Genomic DNA, 22,047 nt, shown 5'->3' with positions numbered 1-22,047 from the left:
TAATTGAAAAATTACCACCTCCTAGAACGGTCAAAGAAATTAGATCATTCCTGGGCCATGCAGGTTTCTATCGTAGATTCATTAAAGATTTTGGAAAAATCTCGAAACCTTTATGTGAGCTATTGGGAAAGGATGTTCCTTTCGACTTTTCAGAGTCATGTCTCTCGGCGTTCAACAAGCTCAAGTCTGAGTTAAACTCGGCACCTATTATTCAACCTCCAAACTGGAGCATTCCATTAGAAGTTATGTGCGACGCTTCAGATTATGCAATAGGCGCTGTTTTGGGTCAGCGAATTGAAAAATAACCTCATGTTATCCAATATGCTAGTAAAACCCTAAACGATGCTCAGCTTTATTACTCTACAACAGAGAAGGAAATGCTAGCAATGGTCTATGCCATTGAAAAATTTTGCCCCTACCTCATAGGATCTAAAGTCGTAATCTACACAGACCACGCAGCATTGAAGTACCTTCTATCAAAGAAAGATGCTAAAGTAAGGTTAATCCGTTGGATTCTACTTCTACAAGAGTTTGATCTCGAGATCCGAGACAAAAAAGGGGCAGAAAATATCGTAGCTGATCACTTGTCTAGGATAATTAACAAGCCATCCGAGGAATCCTTACCCATCTCTGAATCCTTTTCCGATGAGCAACTTATGCAAATCTCTCAAGCCAATGCTCCATGGTATGCGGACATTGTCAACTACCTAGTTACATGTCAATTCCCAGTCGAAATGACTAGTCAAGAGAAACTCCGTCTTCTGTCAAAAGTAAAATAATATTTCTGGGATGAGCCATACTTATTTAAGTATTGTCCTGATCAAATCATTAGACGTTGTATTCCAACCTGTGAGCAAGTCAGTATCCTAGAGTTTTGCCATAATCATGCCTGCGGAGGGCACTTCAGTGGTAAGAAAACCGCCATGAAAATCCTACAATGCGGTTTTTTCTGGCCTAGTATTTTTCGTGATGCCCACGAGTTTAGTAAATCTTGTGATAGATGTCAACGATTAGGAAAAATCTCTAAGAGAAATGAAATGCCTCAAAATCCTATACTGATCATCAAAATTTTTGACGTGTGGGGTATAGACTTCATGGGACCCTTTCCTATCTCCCAAGGTTACCAATACATCCTAGTTGCCGTTGACTATGTGTCAAAATGGGTCGAAGTTGTAGCATGCAGAACTAACGATCACAAGGTTGTGATAAAATTCATCAAGAAAATGATTTTTTCAAGAATTGGTACTCCGCGAGCTATCATAAGTGATGGTGGCTCGCATTTTTACAACAAGATCTTTGCTGCGTTGATGAAGAAATACCTCATAACACATAAGGTTGCCACACCTTACCACCCACAAACAAGTGGACAAGTGGAGATTTCTAACAGGGAAATAAAGACTATCTTAGAAAAAATAGTCAATCCTTCAAGGAAAGATTGGCCTTTGAGATTGAGTGATTCACTCTGGGCCTATAGGACTGCATTCAAGACACCCATAGGGATGTCTCCCTACCAATTAGTTTTTGGCAAGGCCTGCCATCTCCCGATAGAACTAGAACATCGTGCATATTGGGCGATCAAACGCCTCAACTTTGATTTTGATAAAGTCGGTGAGAAGCGAAAGTTACAACTAGACGAGTTAGAAGATATTAGAAATGACTCGTATGATTGTGCCAAAAGGTACAAAGAGCGTACCAAATTCTTTCACGATAGGCACATTCTTAGGAGGAATTTCATTCCTAATCAAACAGTTTGGTTGTATGATAATAGACTCCACCTTTTTTCAGGAAAACTTAAGTCTAGATGGACTGGCCCATATATTATCCAAACAGTTTACCCCCATGGTGCTGTTGAAGTCCTTAATCCTAAGGACGGATCCACTTTCAAAGTGAATGGTCAACGTATCAAATCGTTTCTCGAGTATGTTCCGCAGGAGGAAGTTCTTTTTCTCGATGGTCCCGTCTATCAAAATTAACTATGTTTTCGTCTAGCTAAAGACGTTAAACTTAGCGCTTCTGGGAGGCAATCCATGCACTTCAAGGGACATTGTGTTAAATATCAACAGGACTATAGGGTCTGTCTCAGGTGCTATCTAACCCACTTCATTTCATTTTGTCAATTTCAATTTTACTTTTGCATGTATATGTTGAAATATTGAGGACAATATAATGTTTAAGTTTGGGGGTGTATGGGTCGGATTTCCACTTATTATTTTCTTCTTTAAAAAAAAAATTTGAAAAATATTTAGTTGGCGATTTAGTTGTATTTTACTCAAAATCTTAGCTTGTATCTTTAAGCACTTAGTTAAAAATATTTAATCAGTCTTTCATTGGAAGTTATGATCTAGAGTCCCCATTTGTGTTTCTCTTAGGCAAAAATTAGAGCAAAGTTATCTTTTGGTTTATAGTCACTTCTAATAAGGTTACCAAGAGTTTAGATTGTATTAAAAGAGCTTATTACCTTCTTTCTACCTAGGGTTTAAGGAAAAACTAGGTTTGATGAATTTTGACTTCCTTATTCAATTGGTTGGCTGATTAGAAGAAAAACAGAACTGGGTTGTATACACCTTGTACAGCAACCATTGAATTAGACTGGGTACCTTGAAAAGGGCTGCCTACTTTTTTTAGAAAAATAATGAAGAAGTAAAAGAAAAAAAAAGAGACCTTTCAAAAAAAAAAAATCAAAGATCTAAAAGTTTATGTAAAGTTTTAGTAGGGTGAAAGCCATCAAGTGTAAAAATGTGAGTATACTGGAATATCACAGATAAAGCCCCTTAGAGGTATTAAAGTGAATATTCACACTTCTCACTACCCCAGACAGGATGCTAAGTTTAGAATTAAACCTTAAGCTACTCCAGCTATTCTTGATTAGTTAGAAGGTTGAAACTCATTTGAGGAAATCGAATCTCTTAAATTTCTGAGTTAGAATCACTATCGCTCAAAGGTCAATTTAAGTCTAAATTTTGTCATAGAGAAATAAGGGTTGGGACTCTATACCAAGCAGTACTTCCAATTGATTGACAAAAAAAAAAAAAAAAAAGACTTGTGCTTTTCAATATAAGTTTCGATTTTGACTATTTTTTCAAAGTTGTTTTCAAATTTTGTGGGTATATTTTCTGTAAACCCTCACGAGTCAAACTCGTCCACTAAGGGTAATCTAGAGGTTCAAGGGCTTGCTGCATTCGCTAAATGCAGTCGAGGTGTCTGCGAAAATGGCAGTTTTATTATCTAGGGACTAGAAAAAGGTAATTTTGGGGGTGTGATGAGTGTTTCCAAACACTCAATTATACACACATTTTTAGGATATTTATCTTGATTTTTGTACCTATTTATCCATATTAAGATAATAATCATGATAAGCCTCAAATCACCACGTTGCATGTTAATTAGGCTTAATTATATATAAATAAATTCATTTACTAGATAAATCTAATTACGTGTGTTTCTTGTGCAGAAAATCAACAAATTAGAATCAAAATCTCAAGACAAAAGCATTTGGGCCCACTTTAGAATGCCCTAATCCTTTGGAATGCCCTAATCCTTAACTCATATTCTCCTTTTTTATCTTTTTGTGCAAAGAAAAGTGGAGGCTACTTTTAGACTCTTCTACACACATTTTCTCTATAAATAGAGCCTTCATTTCTAGAGAAAGACCCCCATCTTGGTTCTCTTATCCAAGACTCCTTTAATCTAAGGCTCTTAGCCTATTCTCTTATTTTTTGTATTTTCATCTTCTAGTTATTTTCTTTTGGTTAAATAGTCATGTAAGAAGTAGAAGAAGAAGAAGTTGTAATTTTCTCCATGAAATGAAGAAAAGTTCTTTCATCTCTTATCTTCCCTCTCTTGCAATGACATTAGACTAAGTTCCCTTCCATTGGAGAGTGGAAAAGCCTAGAGCAAGTTCTTGTGTTATTTCTAATTTTATGCATTTCTTTAATTTAAAATGCTTATGAATTCTCTTTAAGTTTCTTGCACATTTTATTCTTAATATAGATACTTTATGCTTAGATTAGATCAAGATAAAGTATGTTTAAATTAGATAATTTGTAGTAAGAAGTTTTCAAAGAATTCTACTTTGTTTTTATTCCCTTATTTATTTTATTTGCAAAACTTTCCGATATAAGGAGCTAACACCAAGCCCTTATGATTAAGTTATAAAAAGACTAGAGACTAAGAATTGCTCATTAACATGTTTTAGGTAGATCCACCTCCAATGGTGTTTTAATTCATAAGTTTACTTGCTTTTAATTTCATTTACTTTAGTTTATTTTCTAGCAATTTTACATCTTCTTATAAGTTCAAAAATACAAAGAAAAATAGTTTTAATTCCTTTTAGTTAATTTGGATTTTATCTTCTTAGCTTAGCTCTATTCCTCCTTTCTCTTGGGTTCGATCTCCTACTTGCCCCACGAGTAAGGTAAAACTAAGATTATTATTAACTCCGGTGAGAAGAACAACGATAGTCTCATCAATGGTGGTGTTCAATCCATTGACACCTCCTTCCTAAAGACTAAACCAAAAGAAAATAATATGCCCCCATGTGAGCAGATAAGCTTCCAAAAGAGTTGTTAGGTTCAAAATGGTAGAATCCATGTGGATTCTCACCAAAATCCTATGCTCAGAAAAAGGTCCAACAAACTCCTTTTTTTAGTTTTAGCTTGCTTATCATCTTAATTTGTCCATTTTATAAAATTTAACTATAGCTTTTTTTTTCTCTTAGTTCTTTCTATAACTCCCTCTATCTTCAAAACTTCAAAAAAAGTTTTAAGTGCTTCATTTATGGTCATATTGGTAATCATCTTTGGATAGGATGGATAAGATGCCTAATGTTGATATTTATTATTATTTTAATAAAATAAATATTTATTAGATTCAATAAAAATAATAATAATAGGTTTTTTTTTTAGTTTTTTAGTTAAATTGGATTTTTTGTAAGTTTAAGGTTTCTATATTTTGTATTTTTAGAAGTGTGGAACTAAGGATTTTATCTCCTAAAATAGAATACTCTCCTTGAGGTTATATAAGATCTCTCAAATAACTAATTTAGTTATGTATTTTAGAGGTTTTACTTCGTTGCTAAGTGGCGGCTTGCCACCATGTTTGTGTACTTGCGAAAAGGTGATTGGGTGCTTTGAAGGCGCATTTTGCACTTCGCACATACGCATAGTCGCTAAGAGCTTGGTGTTCATTTTCTATTTGTTAGATCAAACATCGAGATTTAATCTCGATTGTTGGATGAGCATAGTTGATGTAGGACTTTGTTTGGTGAATTGGATGGGCTAAACCAACATCATGGAAGTTAGTTAAAGGGGTTTGACCACAAAATTTCTATTGGAACGTTAGTCAATGAAGTTTGATCGTGACTCAAACAACTTGACAGTTAATCATTGGGGTTTGATTGTAAGTCAAACATGTTTAACCATGATCCAATGGGTTTTTTCTTGATTCAGGAAGAGTCACCACTCTTCAGAAACCCGAAAAAAAGTGTTTATTCACCCTATAACCATTAGATCGGATCTAAAGAGATCCAAGCCATCCAACCATGATTGTTTAAAGAGTCACTTTATTTCTATAAAAAAGAATCTGTAGACTCATATCAAAGTGCACAAAATTTCTAGCCTTTCTTCAAACTACTGAATTCTTAATTCCTAATTCCTATTTCAATTTTCTGGTATTTATTCGATTGAGTTATCAAGGCAATTCTCCATCTTTACAAGACGACTGATTGTGATCAAGAGATTGGGCTCTTTGTATCCTAGAAATGTCTCGCTTGAAATCCTTTTACAAACTGAAGTTTTACTTGAGTTGGGAGCGAATAACATTTTAAAGAAAACGATCCCGTGCCTCGAGTTCAACGTCTCTTGTTTTGTCCTATTTTACTGTTATTGTCCAATTCAAGAACTTTCATTTAAATAATTGCCAACAACTTTAAAAGGTTATTATCCTCTATTCAAATGGATTCAAATCTGAAAAACATGGATCAAAACTTCATCAAATTGGAACATTTCAATAGCAACAACTTCCGAAAATGGCAATAGAAAATGCACTTCCTCCTAACAACGCTTGGAGTTGTTTATGTTTTAAATTCTCCAAGGCCTGAAGAGATAGAAGATGAAACATTTGTTAATGCTCGTCTTCATCAAAAATGGGAACAAGATGACTACATCTGCAAAAATCACATTCTGAACACATTAGTGGACTTATTATTCAATGTGTACTAAAAACACACCTTCTACAAAAGAACTTTGGGAGAGTTTGGAAGTCAAATTTCAGACTAAAGATGCAGGCATCTAAAATTTCTTAGTAAGTCAATTTTTAGATTTTAAAATGAGTGATAATAAATCGATTCTCAATCAAGTTCATGAGGTTCGGTATATTATCAGTCAATTGGTTCAAGAAGGTATAAAAATATATACTATTTTCAACCACCATTCTATTATCTACAAATTCCCTCCTTCTTAGAAAGACTTCCACAAAGACCTCAAACACACACAAAAAAAAAAAAACTCATTTTCGAGGAGTTTTACCACCATCTTCGAGTCGAAAAATAGTTGGGTCTTCGAGATAAGAAGGATGAGTATTTTGAATTACTTCAAAGGCTCGTATAGTGGAGGCAGACATGTCTAAATCAAATGAAAAATGGAAAAATGATAAGGGCAATTTTAAGTTCAATAAGACTAAGTTCAAGAAGACAGAAAAAAAAATAAAGATGATTGCTACTACTGTGACAAACCTAATCACTTCAAAAAAATTTCAAAAAAATTCAAGAAAGACCAAAAAAAAAGGGATCTCAAGTTAATGTGACCAAAAAAAATTCGTCACTATTTTCTTTTTAATCAACTCTATAAAAAGTAACAAAGATTGGTGGATCAAATCTGGGGCTACTAGGCATATTTTGAACAAGTCAATGTTCTCTAACTACAAAGAGGTGACGGATGATCAATATCTCAAAATATTGATTTATCCGTACTTTTTCCAAGCATTTATGTCGATCTTCGTCCTTATTTCATTAGATTAGGTAAATAAGTGTGTTAATCCTCAATTTATCATATTTTATGTTATACCATTCTAATTAGGCTTAATTGCAAAAATAAATATAATTATTGGAAACTTGATCATGTGTGTTCACTGTACAGGTCAATGGTCAAATCATCAAGATGAACACCAAATTAAACAATCAATGGTGCACTACAATCAGGAAGACCAATCAAGCAACCATGCAAAACTAAATATCAAGATGTCTCCAGATCAATATGACACAATTCAAGAGTAATGTGGCACAGTCCACCTCGAATGGATTACCCTAAAAAAAATTTAGTGTACTCCACACATGAGATTATATGCAAGAGTGATGGTGGCTACTTTTGGATCCTTTCAAAGCATCTCAAGTATATAAATAGATCATTTTCTCAATTAAAAAAGAGTCATTTGGCCCTTATCCCTTCTCTCTTCTCTTCCCAATGTCCTTAGCATTTTCTCTATAATTTCTATCTTTTTAGATAGGTTTTATTTCAGTAATTTTCTGTAATTTCTCAAAGGAGATAGTGTATTTTGGTTACCATATGAATACAAGTGTTGTTTCCATGACTTCTTCTTGTATCATTGCAATGGTCATAGGCCAGACTCCCTCTATTAGTGAGAGGAGGAAGCCTAAGAGCATGTCTTTATTTCTGTGTTTATGTCTTTATCCTTCCATCTTCTTTATGATTAAGGTTCTCTTAAATGTTTTATCCAACTCTAATGGATTAAAATTTTAGATGAATCTCTACACCTCATATACTTAACTTAGATGTTTTATACTTAGATAAAATCAAGATAACATGCTTAATTTAGGTATTTGATAATAGGGACTTCACACATTATTAAGTGAAAGAGTCATAACTACAATATTATTTCAAGCTTCATCATGCCATATATTCCAACCCAAAGAGCTCACACCTAGCCCTTGAGGTTGAGTGCAAAGAAGGATAAACTTAAATATGATTTTATTTACTAATCTTAGGTTAACCTAATTACTAATGACTTTATTTCTCTTAGTTTTTTAGTATAAATTTCCTTTTTATTGCTTTATTATTTTACAAAAATACAAAAATAGATTTTAAAATTGTAACTTAGGTTAACTTCATTTTTGTCACCTTGGTAACAATCTCCCCTTTAGGTTCGATCCCTTACTTGCCCACAAGCTAAAGAGAGTATAAAAATATTAATTTTTGAATGACAACGATCAACGAATGGCCAGAAGCTTTTTACGGGAAACGTAGCCACTCAAAAATCATTGGATCTAGGACAATAAATTTAAAACTTTCTTCTGATAAGATCCTAACCTTACATGATGTTTTGTATGTACCAGAGATTCAAAAGAATCTAATTTCAACCAGCTTATTAATAAACATGGTTTCAAACTAGTTTTCGAATCAGAAAAAGTTGTATTCACCAAAGGGGTGTATTTGTGGGTAAAGAGTATGTTTGTAATAGGATGTTAAAAATTAATTCAATGAATGAAATGTCTTCTTCTACTTATATTGTTGACTCTTTTCTTTATGGTATAATAGGTTAAGACATGTTAATATTGGTATAATGAATTCTATGGCTAAATTAAGTTTAATCCCTAGACTTGAAAATAATGTTTCCGATAAATATAGAATGTGCGTGCAAGCTAAAATCACTAGAAAATCTTTTAAGAGCGTTGAAAGAAATTCTAAGATTTTAAATCTCATACATTCTGATATTTATGATATGAATCATATTTTAACTAGAGGTGGGAAAAAAGTATTTTATAACTTTTATAGATGATTATTCAAAATATTGTTATGTTTATCTTTTAAGTCATAAGTTGAAGTTTTAGCCAAATTTAAAATTTATAAGGAAGAAGTAGAAAATCATTTAAATTCAAAAAATATTACTTTGAAATCTAATAGAGGAGGCGAATACATTGAAAATGTAGTCGATGACTGCTGTGAGTTTATAGGGAAAGTACATCATTTGATTGCCCCTTATTCTCCTCAATTGAATAAAACTGTTGAAAGAAAATTAAAGCATTAATTGAAATGATAAATGTAATGATTTTAAATTTTGGTTTAAATATGAGTTTTGGGGGTGAAGCCCTCTTAACTACTAGTCATGTTTTAAATAGAGTTCTATTTAAGAATTCTAATATTTCTCCTTATGAACTTTGGAAAAATAAGAAATCAAACTTGAAATATTTTAAAGTGTACGGGTGTCGTGCTCTTGTTAGTCTCCTAGATCCTAAAAGATCCCAGTTAGAGAATCATGCTATTGAATGTATTTTTGTAAATTATTCTTTAAACAATAAAATCTATAGTTTTTAGTTATTGAAACTAATGGTGCAATTAGTCAAAATAGCATAATTGAATTTAGAGATGCAAAATTTTATGAAAATTATTTTTTTTTAAATTCCTAAGATAAACTAAAATTCTAAAAATTCATCTAAAAGAAGCTATAAAATCTTAAAATGTTGCATTTTGAAAAGAAGCAATAAATGACGAAATAAAATCAATAATGTATGACAATATTTGAAAATTAGTTGACCTACTCGAAGTATCTAAACCCATAGGTTGTAAATGGATTTTCAAAAGAAAATTAAAAGTCGATGGTACAATAGATAAGTTTAAGGCCAGATTAGTGGCTAAAGGATTTTGTCAAAGAGAATGAATTGATTTCTTTGATACATATGCTCCAGTAGCTAGAATTTTAACTATTCGTATTTTAATTTTTGTTTCTTTTGTTTATAAATTAAACATTCATCAAATGGATGTTAAAATTACATATTTAAATGAAGAATTAGATAAAGAAGATATGGATCAATCCGAGGGTTTTATCATTCCTGATCAAGAACACAAAGTATGTAAATTAGTTAAATCACTTTATGGTTTAAAACAAGCTCCTAAGCAATGGCATGAAAATTTTGAAAAAGTAATTGTGTCACATGGTTTCAAAATTAAAAAATCTGATAAATGTGTCTATAATAGATTTAATGGAAACCATGGTATTATTATATGTTTATATGTTGATGACATGCTTATATTTGATATTGACTTACCTAGTATAATAGATGTTAAATCATTTTTATCTTTCAATTTTGATATGAAAGATATGGGTAGAGTTGATGTGATTTTAGGGATTAAAATCATTTGAAATAATAATATGTTTACATTAACTCAATCTTATTATATAGCAAAAATACTTAAGAAATATAATCATGCTGATTGTAAACATGTTTCTCCTCCTTATGATCCTAGTATTAAACTTTCTTACAATAAAGGTAGATCTGTAAACCAATTGGACTATGCTAAAGTAATTGATAGTTTAATGTATGTCATGTGTTGTACTAGACCTATCATTTCATATGTTGTTGGTAAGTTTAGTAGATATCAAGTAATCCATGTCAAGCTCATTGGGATGCAATTTCCCATGTGCTTAAATATTTAAAAAGAACTGTTTATTTGAATTGTGTTACTTTGGTAATCCCTCGTCTTTGGAGGGATATAGTGATGCAAATTGGAAATCAAATTCAAATGAATCTAAAGCAACGAGTGGATGGGTATTTACTCTAGGTGGTGTTGTGATTTCTTGGGGATATAAAAGACAGACTTGCATCACACATTCCACTATGAAATCAAAATTTATTACTGGCACCATGTGGCAAAAAGGCAGAATGGCTTAGGAATTTTTTGTTAGAAATTCATTTATGGTCAAAGCCTATGCCACCTATCATAATTAATTATGATAATGACACTACAAGATCTAAAGCCTACAATAAGGTATATAATAGAAAAAATAGACATATTGGTCTAAGACACTGTTATATACGAGAATTACTCATGGATGGCATAATTAGGATCTATCTCCGAACAAATGAAAACTTAGCCGATCCATTTACCAAGGCTTTTTCAAGAGACTTAGTAAAGAAAACATCGAAAAGGATAGGGATGAAGTCATGTATTTGAATCATTTTTATCAAAAATCCAACTTAATATTTGTACTCCAAATTTTTAAGTTCAATGGAAGAGTATGGTACTAGCTGATGAGTGAGTTTTATACCTACAAATTAACCACTTTTACGTATAATATTTTGTTAATTTTAGAGTTTTTTAGTTATTTTTATTTAAGTTTAGTTTTTTTTATATTTGTGTGTGATTTTGTGTTTTTATTTGATTTTTATACTCATTTTGCAATTCAAAAGCATTATGGAATATTGGGATAATTGCCAACCTTTAGAAGAAATTCTAACTCCAAATTGATTCACTCTGGAAAGAAGAAAAATATGCATACAAGCTAAAAAGTCTTTAAGCCGTAACTTGATAGTAAGCAAGACCGCAGAGCAAGTTCAAGAATTGCACAGCACGAGATGAAATGCGGACCGCAGCATTGCCTGTTTTGAGGTCGCGGCCCATTTATGTCTTCAACATTATTCGTTGATTTTTGGGGCCAAATAAAAGATGAATTTTGGGATACTTAATCCTAATGACTCCATACCTATAAATAAAAAAGATTAAGACTTTTAGAGGGTTCACAATTTTTAGATTTTCTTGGAGGCACAAGGTTGAGAAGGAAGATGAGAACTATAAATCGACTCTAGAGTTTTATTTTTCTGAATTTTATCTTTTCTCTTGATCATTATAATCTCTAAAAATGACTGAATACTTGTGTGATTGTGTTTTATTTTCAATGATAAACTAATTTTCATTCTAAGGTTATAATAGAATCCATTCATGATACTTGATTTATTTTCTTTCTTTCTTCTATGATTATTTCTACATGTGATTGTTTATTCTATCTTATGTTTAATGTAATTTAATTAACTGGCCATTGATTGAATTGAATTGGTGAACCTTGATAATATCAACAAAGTTGTTTTGTGTTCATGACCTAAATAGAATAACATGTGTTAATTTGAAATAGACATATACTCAAGTTGCATGTGCATCCTTATGAGAACTTATTCTTAATGAATTCTTCTTAATTTAATTCTTATAGACATATAGGGAGTTAATCTAAGAGAGTATTTTTTACATGATCATCAACAAAAGCTTGTATAAGATTTAGTGCTCTTAAGTAACAATCATAGTAGATTAATTTATCATAAAAGGAAGAAGAATTTAATCAAGAGGATTGTTTGAGAGAAATTATAAGCCTAGATTTTATCATTCATTGATTTTAATCTTTAAATTTATTATCTGTGTTAATTTTCTTGTTTATTTTTAAATCCTATTTTTTATTTTTTATTTTTTATTTTTTATTTTTGAATAAAATTAGAGTGAGATAGATTGGTAATTAGCAATTGATTGGTATTTAATCTCCATGGGAACGATACTTTCTGATCACTTTATTACTTGTTTCAATACGTATACTTGCATGCGTAAATTAGACAACACTAGCATGATAGTTGAAGCACTTAAATTTAATTAGTGCCCATCCTAGAAAGATGTAAAATGCTTAAGAACTGTAATGAAAATGTGAGGATGAGTCATTACTCTTAATGAAGTGTATAACATTGTATGTTAATGTGTTTGGTTATAGTAACACATTTGCTAGACTAACCTATATGAATATGGAGGTGTGACCGCTTCCTATGAGATCATGGTTTCTCTCAAAAAATATTCATGAAAATCAGGGTACAAGTACAAGGCCATAATAGTGCTACCTTTAAAAGATAACTCTGTCCGTCGGGAATGTGTATGTGGTATGTATCCGGCCTTATCACATAGGGTCCTCAACTCAAGACTATGGTCTTTGTGCACCCTAATAAGACTTTGATAGATATTCACCTAGTGAAAGTTCAAACCCATAAAGTATCTTTCATGGTATGTATATATTCTCGATACTAAAAAATTTATTTTATTTTGAATCTAGTGGGGGATTGTTAATATTTTAGTAAAATAAATATCTTTAGATTCAATAAAAAAAATAATAGTAATAGGTTTATTTGTTTTTCAAGTTTTTGGATTAAATTGGGTTTTTGTAATTTGAAAGGTGTTTCTATATTTTGTATTTTTAGAGAACGTGGAGCTTAGGATTTTATCTCCTAAAATAAAATAATCCCACATTGAAAAAATAAAATACTCTCCTTGAGGTTAAATGAGATCTCTCAAATAACTAATTTAGTTATGTGTTTTAGAGGTTTCACTTCATTGCTACGCGGCGGTGAGCCACCATATTCATACACGCACATGTGCGAAAGGGTGATTGGACGCTTTAGAGGCGCACTTTGCATGTACGCATCGTCGCAAGGAGCTTGGGGAGCATTTGGATGATCATAATGGATGTAGGACTTTGTTTGGTGAACCGGATGGACTAAACTAACATCATGAAAGTTGGTCAAAGGGGTTTGACCACAAAAATGTCTATTGAACCGTTGGTCAATGAAGTTTAACTGTGGGTCAACTTGACAGTTAGGCCCTGTTCGTTTGGGCTTTAGAGCCGGGCTTTTTTGGATTTTACTGCTTTTAAGTTAAAAAAGCCCGCTGGATTATGTTCATTTGGGCTTCTGGAGCTGATGGGGCTTCATATTTAAGCCCCAAACTGAAGCTGCCTTATAGGTGCTCCGCAAATGTGCTTTTGCGCGAAGCAAACACGGAAAATGGCTCTACCTAAAATGACCTAAATACCCTTCTTCTTTAAACAATATTCCACCAAATGATTTGTACTCTTTCTCTTTTTTTCTAAAAAAAAAAAATTGTGCTAGATGGGTCCGCCACATATAATGGAAAGAAAGAGAGAGTGATGATCTAAGAAATAAAATAAAAATCTGTATTAGATGGGTCCGCCACATATAATGGAAAGAGAGAGAGAGAGTGATAAAGATGAGAATAAATAAAGGATCTGTTATTACCACACCATTAACTATGACTTCACCCCAAGCAATTTGATTTTTTTTATTAAAGTTATGGAGAAATTCTATTGGCATCCCAACTTTTACTTAGTACAACCAAGTACTTCAAATTATTTATCACCACTTCCCAACAAAAAAATTAACACAAGGCATATAAAATAGGAATTAATGATTTTCACATCGCCACCATCGACTATAAAATTTAGATGGAGTGTTGTAAGTAAATGTTGGAGTGCCAATAAAAGTTCTTATTATAGATAGTCCCATGTGTTTTGAAATTCAAAGTTCAAACTGATGACATAATCTTTCTTTGGTCTTCCATGAAATATTGACATAAATGATGACAATACTCTTGTCTTTAATCTTAGCTAAAAAAGTCTTGATTTTTCTTAAAAACATATCATCTCAAGTTCTAAGATAAAATAAAATAAAATTAGGCTTATTGTTTTTAACCTAAGGATTCAAAGACAAGCATAAGAGATTTATTGTTCATCAAATGACGATTGAGATAAAAGGAAACTAACTAAAATTTACCATAAATAACTATATATTATCTGTTTAGGTACTAGTATAATTTGTTTTCAATGATCAATAAAAAATCACCAAATGAAATTCTAGATTCTTTTATAAAAAATTTGAATTTTCTTTCGAAATTAGTCATCTTCAACCTTTTATATAAAATAATACAGATGATGATGATGAGACAATAATAATGATGACAATGATAATGATGGCAATGTGTTAATGTCATTATTCATATGTCCATTTTTAAGAAAAGATGCTGTCAAAATTTCGATAAAATTATAAAATTTTTATATTTATTTAAATTAAAAATAATTATTTTTATAATTTTTAATATATATGACTAGAATATATATATATATATATATATATATATTCTAGTCATTTTTTATGCATTTTAAGTATATTATCAACATTAAGGGTATTTTGGTCATTTTATCAGAATTCAGTAATAAAAAGCTATCAAACGAACATCAATTTCTAGCTTATATGCTTTTGTAACGAACAAGCTTCTGTTGAATGTAGCTTTTCAGGTTCTAGGCCTCTGCTTCTTCCAGAAGCTGGCTTCTAGAACTAGAACTGGCTTCTGTAAAGAACAGACCCTTAATCATTGGGGTTTTGACTGATGGTCAAAAAAATTTTACCATAATCCAACGGGTGTTTTCTTAGTTCGTGAAGAGTCACCACTCTTCAAAACCCCCAAAAAAAGGTGTCTTTTCAACCTATGACCATTAAATCGGATCTAAAAAGATCGAAGCCATCCAATCATGACTGTTGAGAAAACAATCATAATGACTATTTGATGAGTCATTTTATTTCTATTAAAAGAGACCTATATACACATCAAAATACACAAAATTTCTAGTCTTTCTTCAAAAATACAGAATTCTTAATTCCTTATTCCTATTTCAATTTTTTGATATTTATTCGATTGAGTTATCAAGGCAACTCTCCGTTTTTACAAGATGACGGATTGTGATCAAGAGATTGGGCTCATTGTATCCTGAAAACATCTCGTTGGAAACCCTTTTGCAAACTAAATTTTTTCTTGAGTTGGGAGCAAATAACATTTTAAATAAAATGATCTTGTGCCTCGAGTTCAACATCTCTTGTTTTATTTTATTTTACCGTTATTGTTAGATTTGAGAACTTTCACTTAAATAATTCTCAACACCTAACGCCTTCTATGTCCCTTAATCGAACTCCCTTACTTAGAATCTCTAGGTAAACTTAACCTCTTAGAGATTCTAAAAAAAATTAAATGGTAGGGCTATTGAACACCAAAATTTATAATTAAAATCCAACAGTGAAAAATAACATTTTTTAAGTTCATAGAATTTTTTCCTCTACAATCCCATGGAATTGGATCATGTTTTTAATGCTACAAGGCAATCCAATCAAGAAATTTCCTTTTTTTCACTATGGGCAGGAGAGGGAAATGCTCTCTTATTACTTATGTCATTTCGCCACATGTCAAGTGGCTATTGTGCTGTGAGCAAAAACTCACTCGTGTCCAAAGCATAAGATTTAGAATGATTTCATTGGCTTCAAAACTTTGAATCTTATGTGGTTTATTAATTCCCAAAGCCTAGATTTGTGTACGGTTTCATGTATTTCAGAACATGGCATGGATGGTCTGTTGGTCCAAAACCTGAGCGTTGGTTTTCAAATCACGAGATTTAATCGGTACAAACTTTTCCAATGGATTTAGTCGGTATAAAAGTGACTCAAACCAGTTTGGGAATAGGTTTGTTGATAAGTAAGTAGTATCTATGGTTTGACTAAGTGGCCTCTCCAATTAAAGTTTGGGCAGTAATATATTCTATTTCAGATATGATTAATCAGCTAGTTCTCACTTGGATGGATGGTCACCATGGTTGCCAAAATTGGATCAACCCATTTTTAAAATCAGATATTTCAAATTGATTAGGCATTTTTAAAATTTTGTTTTGAATATTGTTAGTAATCAGATCTGGGGAATAACTGATCCAATGTTTTGAGCTGTTAAACTGAATTCAAAGAGGAAATTGAGTTAGTTTTTATTTGGTCCCATGTTCATTCACTCGGACAGCTTGACTTTTGTTGGGTTGAAGGACAGTGAGATTTGTTAGGCCTCGAATCTAAGTGGATTGAACATAGAACTAGTTTATAGATCATAGTAGAGACCGACTTTTGAGTCGGACGGAGCCAGTACTAAGCCCCTTCTAGATCTCGTAACATAAACCCCTTCCCCATGTTTTTTATCACAAACTGACCTGAATCCAATTTGGAGTCAATTATGTTTCATAGACCCAGAAATAGGTGGCGATTCCCAAACCACAATATCCCACAAAAAAGTGACTAGGCACTTTTGGTTATCAAACAATTTTTTCACTCTTTCACTCTCTTCTATCCCCTCTTTTTCGTAGTTTTTTTTTGAAACATGGTTCACGGTGGAAAATCAATCTTAGCTAAGTAAAAGAGAGTCATTGAGTTTATGTTTATTTGTGTTAATAACACAATTAGCTCATAAAATTTTCATATTGTTCTTAATTTTAAATTTTTTCTATGTTGTTGTAGAATGCATGAATAAAATGTGTGACTAACATGTGTAAAAGTATCCAAGCACTCTTGGTTTGGAGGGAAATTTGATAAGGTTTAAATGTTGAGTCGTGCTGGAGTGACTTCAAGATTGACCTCAATTAACACTTTGTTGACATGGATGCTTTTCACTCATGTCACGATGAAAAGCATTTATGGTTCCACACACACCTCCATGTCGAAACACTAGAGTTTGCCTGTAGGTGGCCATACTCTTTGGGGTTAAGAGGGCAACAGAAGAAAGACAATAAAATTAAAAAGGTATTATTAAAAAAGAGAGAAGATAACAAACTTGAGGGGTATTATTAAAAAATAGGGAGTAAAAAAAAAAAAAATTAGAAAGATATTCTAATATACAAAGAGAAGGGAAAACAATGAAATTAAAAAAGGTCCTTGAGATTCATAGGAAGATTAAATTCTAACCCTTTTTTATTCAAGGGATCGAGAAACTAGGATCCACTGTTAGTGTTTTGTTGATAGATTTTATAGTATCAATTGTCCTCGCACGTGTATGTTCAAAAGCTTTAACATCATCTCAAGTCAATCATATAGTTCATCAGCATGGATGCTGATGAAGAAATAGACTGACACCATATATATATTATAAAAAAATTTGACACATACGAAAAAGGTGAGTTTGTTACTAAGATGTCCTCGAGGTAATTTCGTTTCACACCAAATTTTTAAACCATGGGATTTTGGGCTTTTGGTCAGCTCAGCTGGTTTGACATGTTATAATTCTACTTTTTCAGGTCGTGGGTTCAAGTCCAACTCACCTGTCAAAAGGTTAAAAAAATAAAATAAAAATTATGGGATTTTGCTCAGTTGACAAAACATGGAATAAGGGAATTAAATGATTTTCGGGTGCTAGGAGTTGGAAGTGCACAAGACAAATCTTCCCTGCTCGACCAAAATATAACAAAGCAGGTACAACCCTGACTCCCATCATACATGCCTTCAAGTTTTGTCTTTAATCTCAATTTATGATTGTTGGGTCGAAACGTATTTTGTTGTTCTTCGCTCTTAACCCTTTTTAACTATATCTGAACGTTGAGAATCTCAGGAAAATCATGAACCAGTTGGTTGACATAAGAAGGCAGACTAAACCATGAATGGCTCCCATCCTCAGCTGTGGTCACTGCACTGATGGCCCATGAGTGGCTCATCAAGGATGCAGAGTACCTTTTCTTGAGCCCAGATCATCACTGCAAAACCACCACCTCAATACAAACAAGACTTCACAAAGCGTGGCTCTCCCACCTCCATTCTCAACTGGACCAAGATTTTGCTGTTTGTTCATTGTTCCATTTTATAATGTTATCCTGAAGAGCATGAACAGAGCTACAACAAGCCTACAAGATAATTGTGATGCATGTGTTTGTAAAAACGTGAGCTGCAACACTGCAAATGTAAAATAACTGAGCTATAACCTTGAGAATAATACTGGAGTGACCTTGAGATTAACCTCAATTCACACTTTGCTGATGTGGAGGTGAGATGCTTTTCATCGAGATACAAGTGAAAACCACCTATGGTTCTGTGCACACCTCCATGTCAGCAAAGTGTGAATTGAGGTCATTCCAGCATCGCTCTAAACTTAAAGGAGTATAATTAGTTCGCAGTACAAATAGTAACAAATTTCATTAATTGGATGGATAAACCTTTGCCTATTCTCCCAAGCAACTTTCCTCAGTGTAACACATAAAGTCCCAAATGAATGAATCTACAGAGTCAAATGCATCACCCCTATCAAGACTGTAAATACTAAGATACACAAAATACAAAATACAAAAAAAAAAAAATCTGTTAAAAGACATGGCAGTTACATGGGGCTCCTCAATCATCTTCTTCCTTGCAACTTCCTTCGACACCTTTGGAACCATCATAAGTAGAGAGGAAGAAAGTGTTCTGATTCTTCTGCAAGAACCTGTGTAGTTTAACAAGATAAATGGACTTGAAAACTATAGCTGATTTACATATATGGAACACTAGAGTCAGTGGCACAAAACCTTATCCTTACGATTTCATATGCAAACCTAGAGTAATTCAACAATTTATGTCTGCAGTACTGCAAGTTTTAACATTCTCAGTCGAAGGACTTTTCCAGGGTCGAATGACATTGGACACAAACAACTGAGATGAGAAGAGAAATACAGGGTTTCCTAGAGATCAGTTTCCCTAAAGAATTTCCTAGGGAATATCTTCCCATTTCAGCTGTTCGTTGGAGACTAAATTTTCCTTGTCTGAATATAATAGAAATCGAGAGCTCTTTTTTATCTAACAACATACATAGATAATACAAAGAAGGGTAGTGTTTATACTTGAGAAAGTCAAGTAATTTCTGCTGCAAACGTGTCTGTGTTTCCTCTTCAATGTTAGCATAGACCAATAACTCGGGCAACTTAACTGCAGATAACCAAGAAACTTTGTAAACAATATTCAAGTTTGAAGAAAATCTAAAAGCTGCATTTACAAGGACTTATCAAGAAATAATGCGGACCATAGGGTAGTTTACGAAATTCTCTGAAAAAGGTAATAAAGAAGGGTCTCCAAAGGCATGAAGTTTTTAAAAGTGGTAAATGAGTGCGTCTTGTTAAAGTGATTCAACCCTTGATAAATAACTATCAACTGTTAAGAGCGTGAAGGGATATGGTGACGTGGCTATGGTTTCTACCTAAACCAGGTCAATAACAATGGATCAACATTTTAGATACCAAAACAACATAGAAAAAATGAGTCACACGACCATGTAGGAGTACCCTTAGCGTGACTCCTCCCCAAACCAGAAACCATGTACTCTATTCAGTCTCATGCATCAATCAATTCCTTCTTGAGATTTATCGAGTGTAGATCGACAAGCGTGGTATCCTTGGTAGCATGCAATTGGAAAAATTTGTTGAAAGAGGGAGAAGAGAAGAGATCAAGGTTTAGAAGGAAAAACCTCTAACTCGTCAGTCAAGGTTTTTGTGAGAAACCTTGAAAACAACACAACGTTTTCAAAGAACCTCTAAACTTGTCAACAGCTTGACAAAATCTCTAAAAACTCAATCAAATTCAATTATCAAAACATGCTTTTATAGGCCCAATTGCATCAGTTCCTTGGTTCTAGTGATCTTGGAGCTCACATGAGAAATAACTACTTGGCCTGAATTTGTTTATTGGAGCTCCTTATATAGATAATTCCTTCATAACAACTTAGAAACCTTCTAAAATACTAAAATGTAACTTCCTAATCTATCTATAACATATTACTAACTTTCTAATCATATTAGAACTCAATTTGGACACTTAAAAAGACTTCTAATTATTACCTAAAGAATAAAAACGAATTTAAAGAAGAATAAAAACATAAAACAAATTAAAAACTAATTAGGAAAAGAAACTTTCCAATTGAAATAGAAACTAACTAGGACTACTTAAACAACTTAAAAAATAGAAACTCAATAAAAGAAAGAGTCCTAAGAGAAGTTGGACTAGATCTTGAGGATCAATCAAAGATTGGGTCGAGTTGCCTCGGTAAATGTTGCTGACTTCTTTCTTCGACGCTTCTTAACTTGATCGTAGGCATTAATATAAGTGTCAGCAAACCTATCTACATCAGATGTTATATTGCAAGAAGATATGTATCGCAACTATGTCCGATCATAACTCCTTTCATGATTTTAATAAAGAGTGGGGTGCCATAATCCTAAAACTTACTTGTCAAAAAAATAAAAAACAGAACTTTGCATATGTTTAATGGTTCTTAAAGATTCAAAAACTAAGTACTATCAGGTATTACATGGACATCAAATTAACAACATTTTAACTCATCAATACAAAGCAATATTTTGTATAACACGTGGTAGGACATGTCCGAAAAACCATTTACATTGACACGTACTAATTCAAGGATCACTCAGATATTATGACCATGTAAACAAAAACACAAACACTTACTCCTCCAATCAAAATAAAATAGCAATGACATGAGCAAGCAAATAATTATCTTCTTTATTCAGCAACCAAACCAGTATGGATAAATGAGCATACCAAAGAGACGTAGTAGATGTTCAGCACCATATATGGTTGAGGGAGAAATGTTATTTGTTATTGCTTCACGATATTGTAGCCGTTCTTTCTTGTACAAGAGCATCACGGGCAATGCTTTGTCAAAGTAACAGCGTAATCCCTTCAAAATTTCTCCAATTGCATCAGCAATCCTGTGTCCAAAAACGCAACCAAAAATAAAATAATTTGTGCCAACATTCATTTAATTAATCCAAAAACTATTTAAGAATTTGAGCAGTAATCCATTAAGCTGGTAATCTTGACCTCCCTTTTTAATAAAATCATCTTTACTTATTAAAAAAAAAAAAACAAAATTTAAGCAGTAATCCATTTACAGTGGTATCTATAAGACAAAGATCTTAACAAAGTACCATGTTCAAAGGGCAAGGCCAACATAAATCATTTGAAATACAATATGTAAGAAAAAACTGTGGAAGCGAACATCTAAAAAGACAAAACAAAAAAATCAACAAAAAGTTCTAATAAATCAAAGTTCTATAATGGATGTCATGGATGTGATCATGAGTTATATTTGCATCAATTACTTGAGGGCCACGGTAAAATATTGTCATCATAGAAGACATCCTCATACACCATAACACTAAGCTAAAAGACTAAATGAAGACTGACACCACTGAAAAGATGAACAAGATTGATAAATTAAATTTAAATTTAAAACAAGCATAGAAATATGCGACCAGAATCCATTTATACGATTGAAGCATGAGAAAAATTTGCAAATAGGAGACTGATAGTAGGGAGCATGTCCAGGTCCAATCCAAAAATGACAAGGGATACGCTGGATACATTAACTCTCATATTCAATGAGAGGTCCTTTGGTGTATGCCATTCATAAATCATGTTGAGTTAGTAGGTGAAGTTACAAAGGAAGAACTTAAAATTAAAACTATGGAACTATACATCTGAAAAGAAAGGCCTTTTTTTTTATATATAGATCTTAAACAAAGAACTTGAAGATAGGATGGACAAAAAGAAATATGAAATGGTAACTTAGAAGCAATTAAACAGGACTTTAAGATAAGTAG

The 22,047-nt window shown here is 32.5% G+C and overlaps 1 protein-coding gene across 13 annotated transcripts in view; it reads right to left on the bottom strand.

Moving 5' to 3' along the window:
* Nucleotides 1-18,562: 18,562 nt before the first annotated feature.
* The window catches only part of LOC147404786 (MRG family protein), a 31,703-nt gene continuing 28,218 nt past the window's right edge, over nucleotides 18,563-22,047 (bottom strand). For all 13 annotated transcript variants that reach the window (XM_086440865.1, XM_086440867.1, XM_086440869.1 and 10 more), the window contains 3 exons: nucleotides 20,984-21,153; nucleotides 19,273-19,357; nucleotides 18,563-18,878 (listed from right to left, as the gene is read on the bottom strand). In XM_086440865.1, coding sequence (XP_086296991.1) covers nucleotides 18,788-18,878; nucleotides 19,273-19,357; nucleotides 20,984-21,153 — 346 coding nt within the window. In that variant the 3' untranslated portion in view covers nucleotides 18,563-18,787. The remainder of the gene's footprint in view (nucleotides 18,879-19,272; nucleotides 19,358-20,983; nucleotides 21,154-22,047) is intronic.

This window comes from Akebia trifoliata, chromosome 4 (genome assembly GCF_017979445.1).
Source record: "Akebia trifoliata isolate Shusen 1 chromosome 4, ASM1797944v1, whole genome shotgun sequence".
NCBI classification, from domain to species: domain Eukaryota; kingdom Viridiplantae; phylum Streptophyta; class Magnoliopsida; order Ranunculales; family Lardizabalaceae; genus Akebia; species Akebia trifoliata.
The sequence above is the reverse complement of the archived record's forward strand: the minus strand, read 5'-3'. Positions and strand labels throughout refer to the sequence as shown.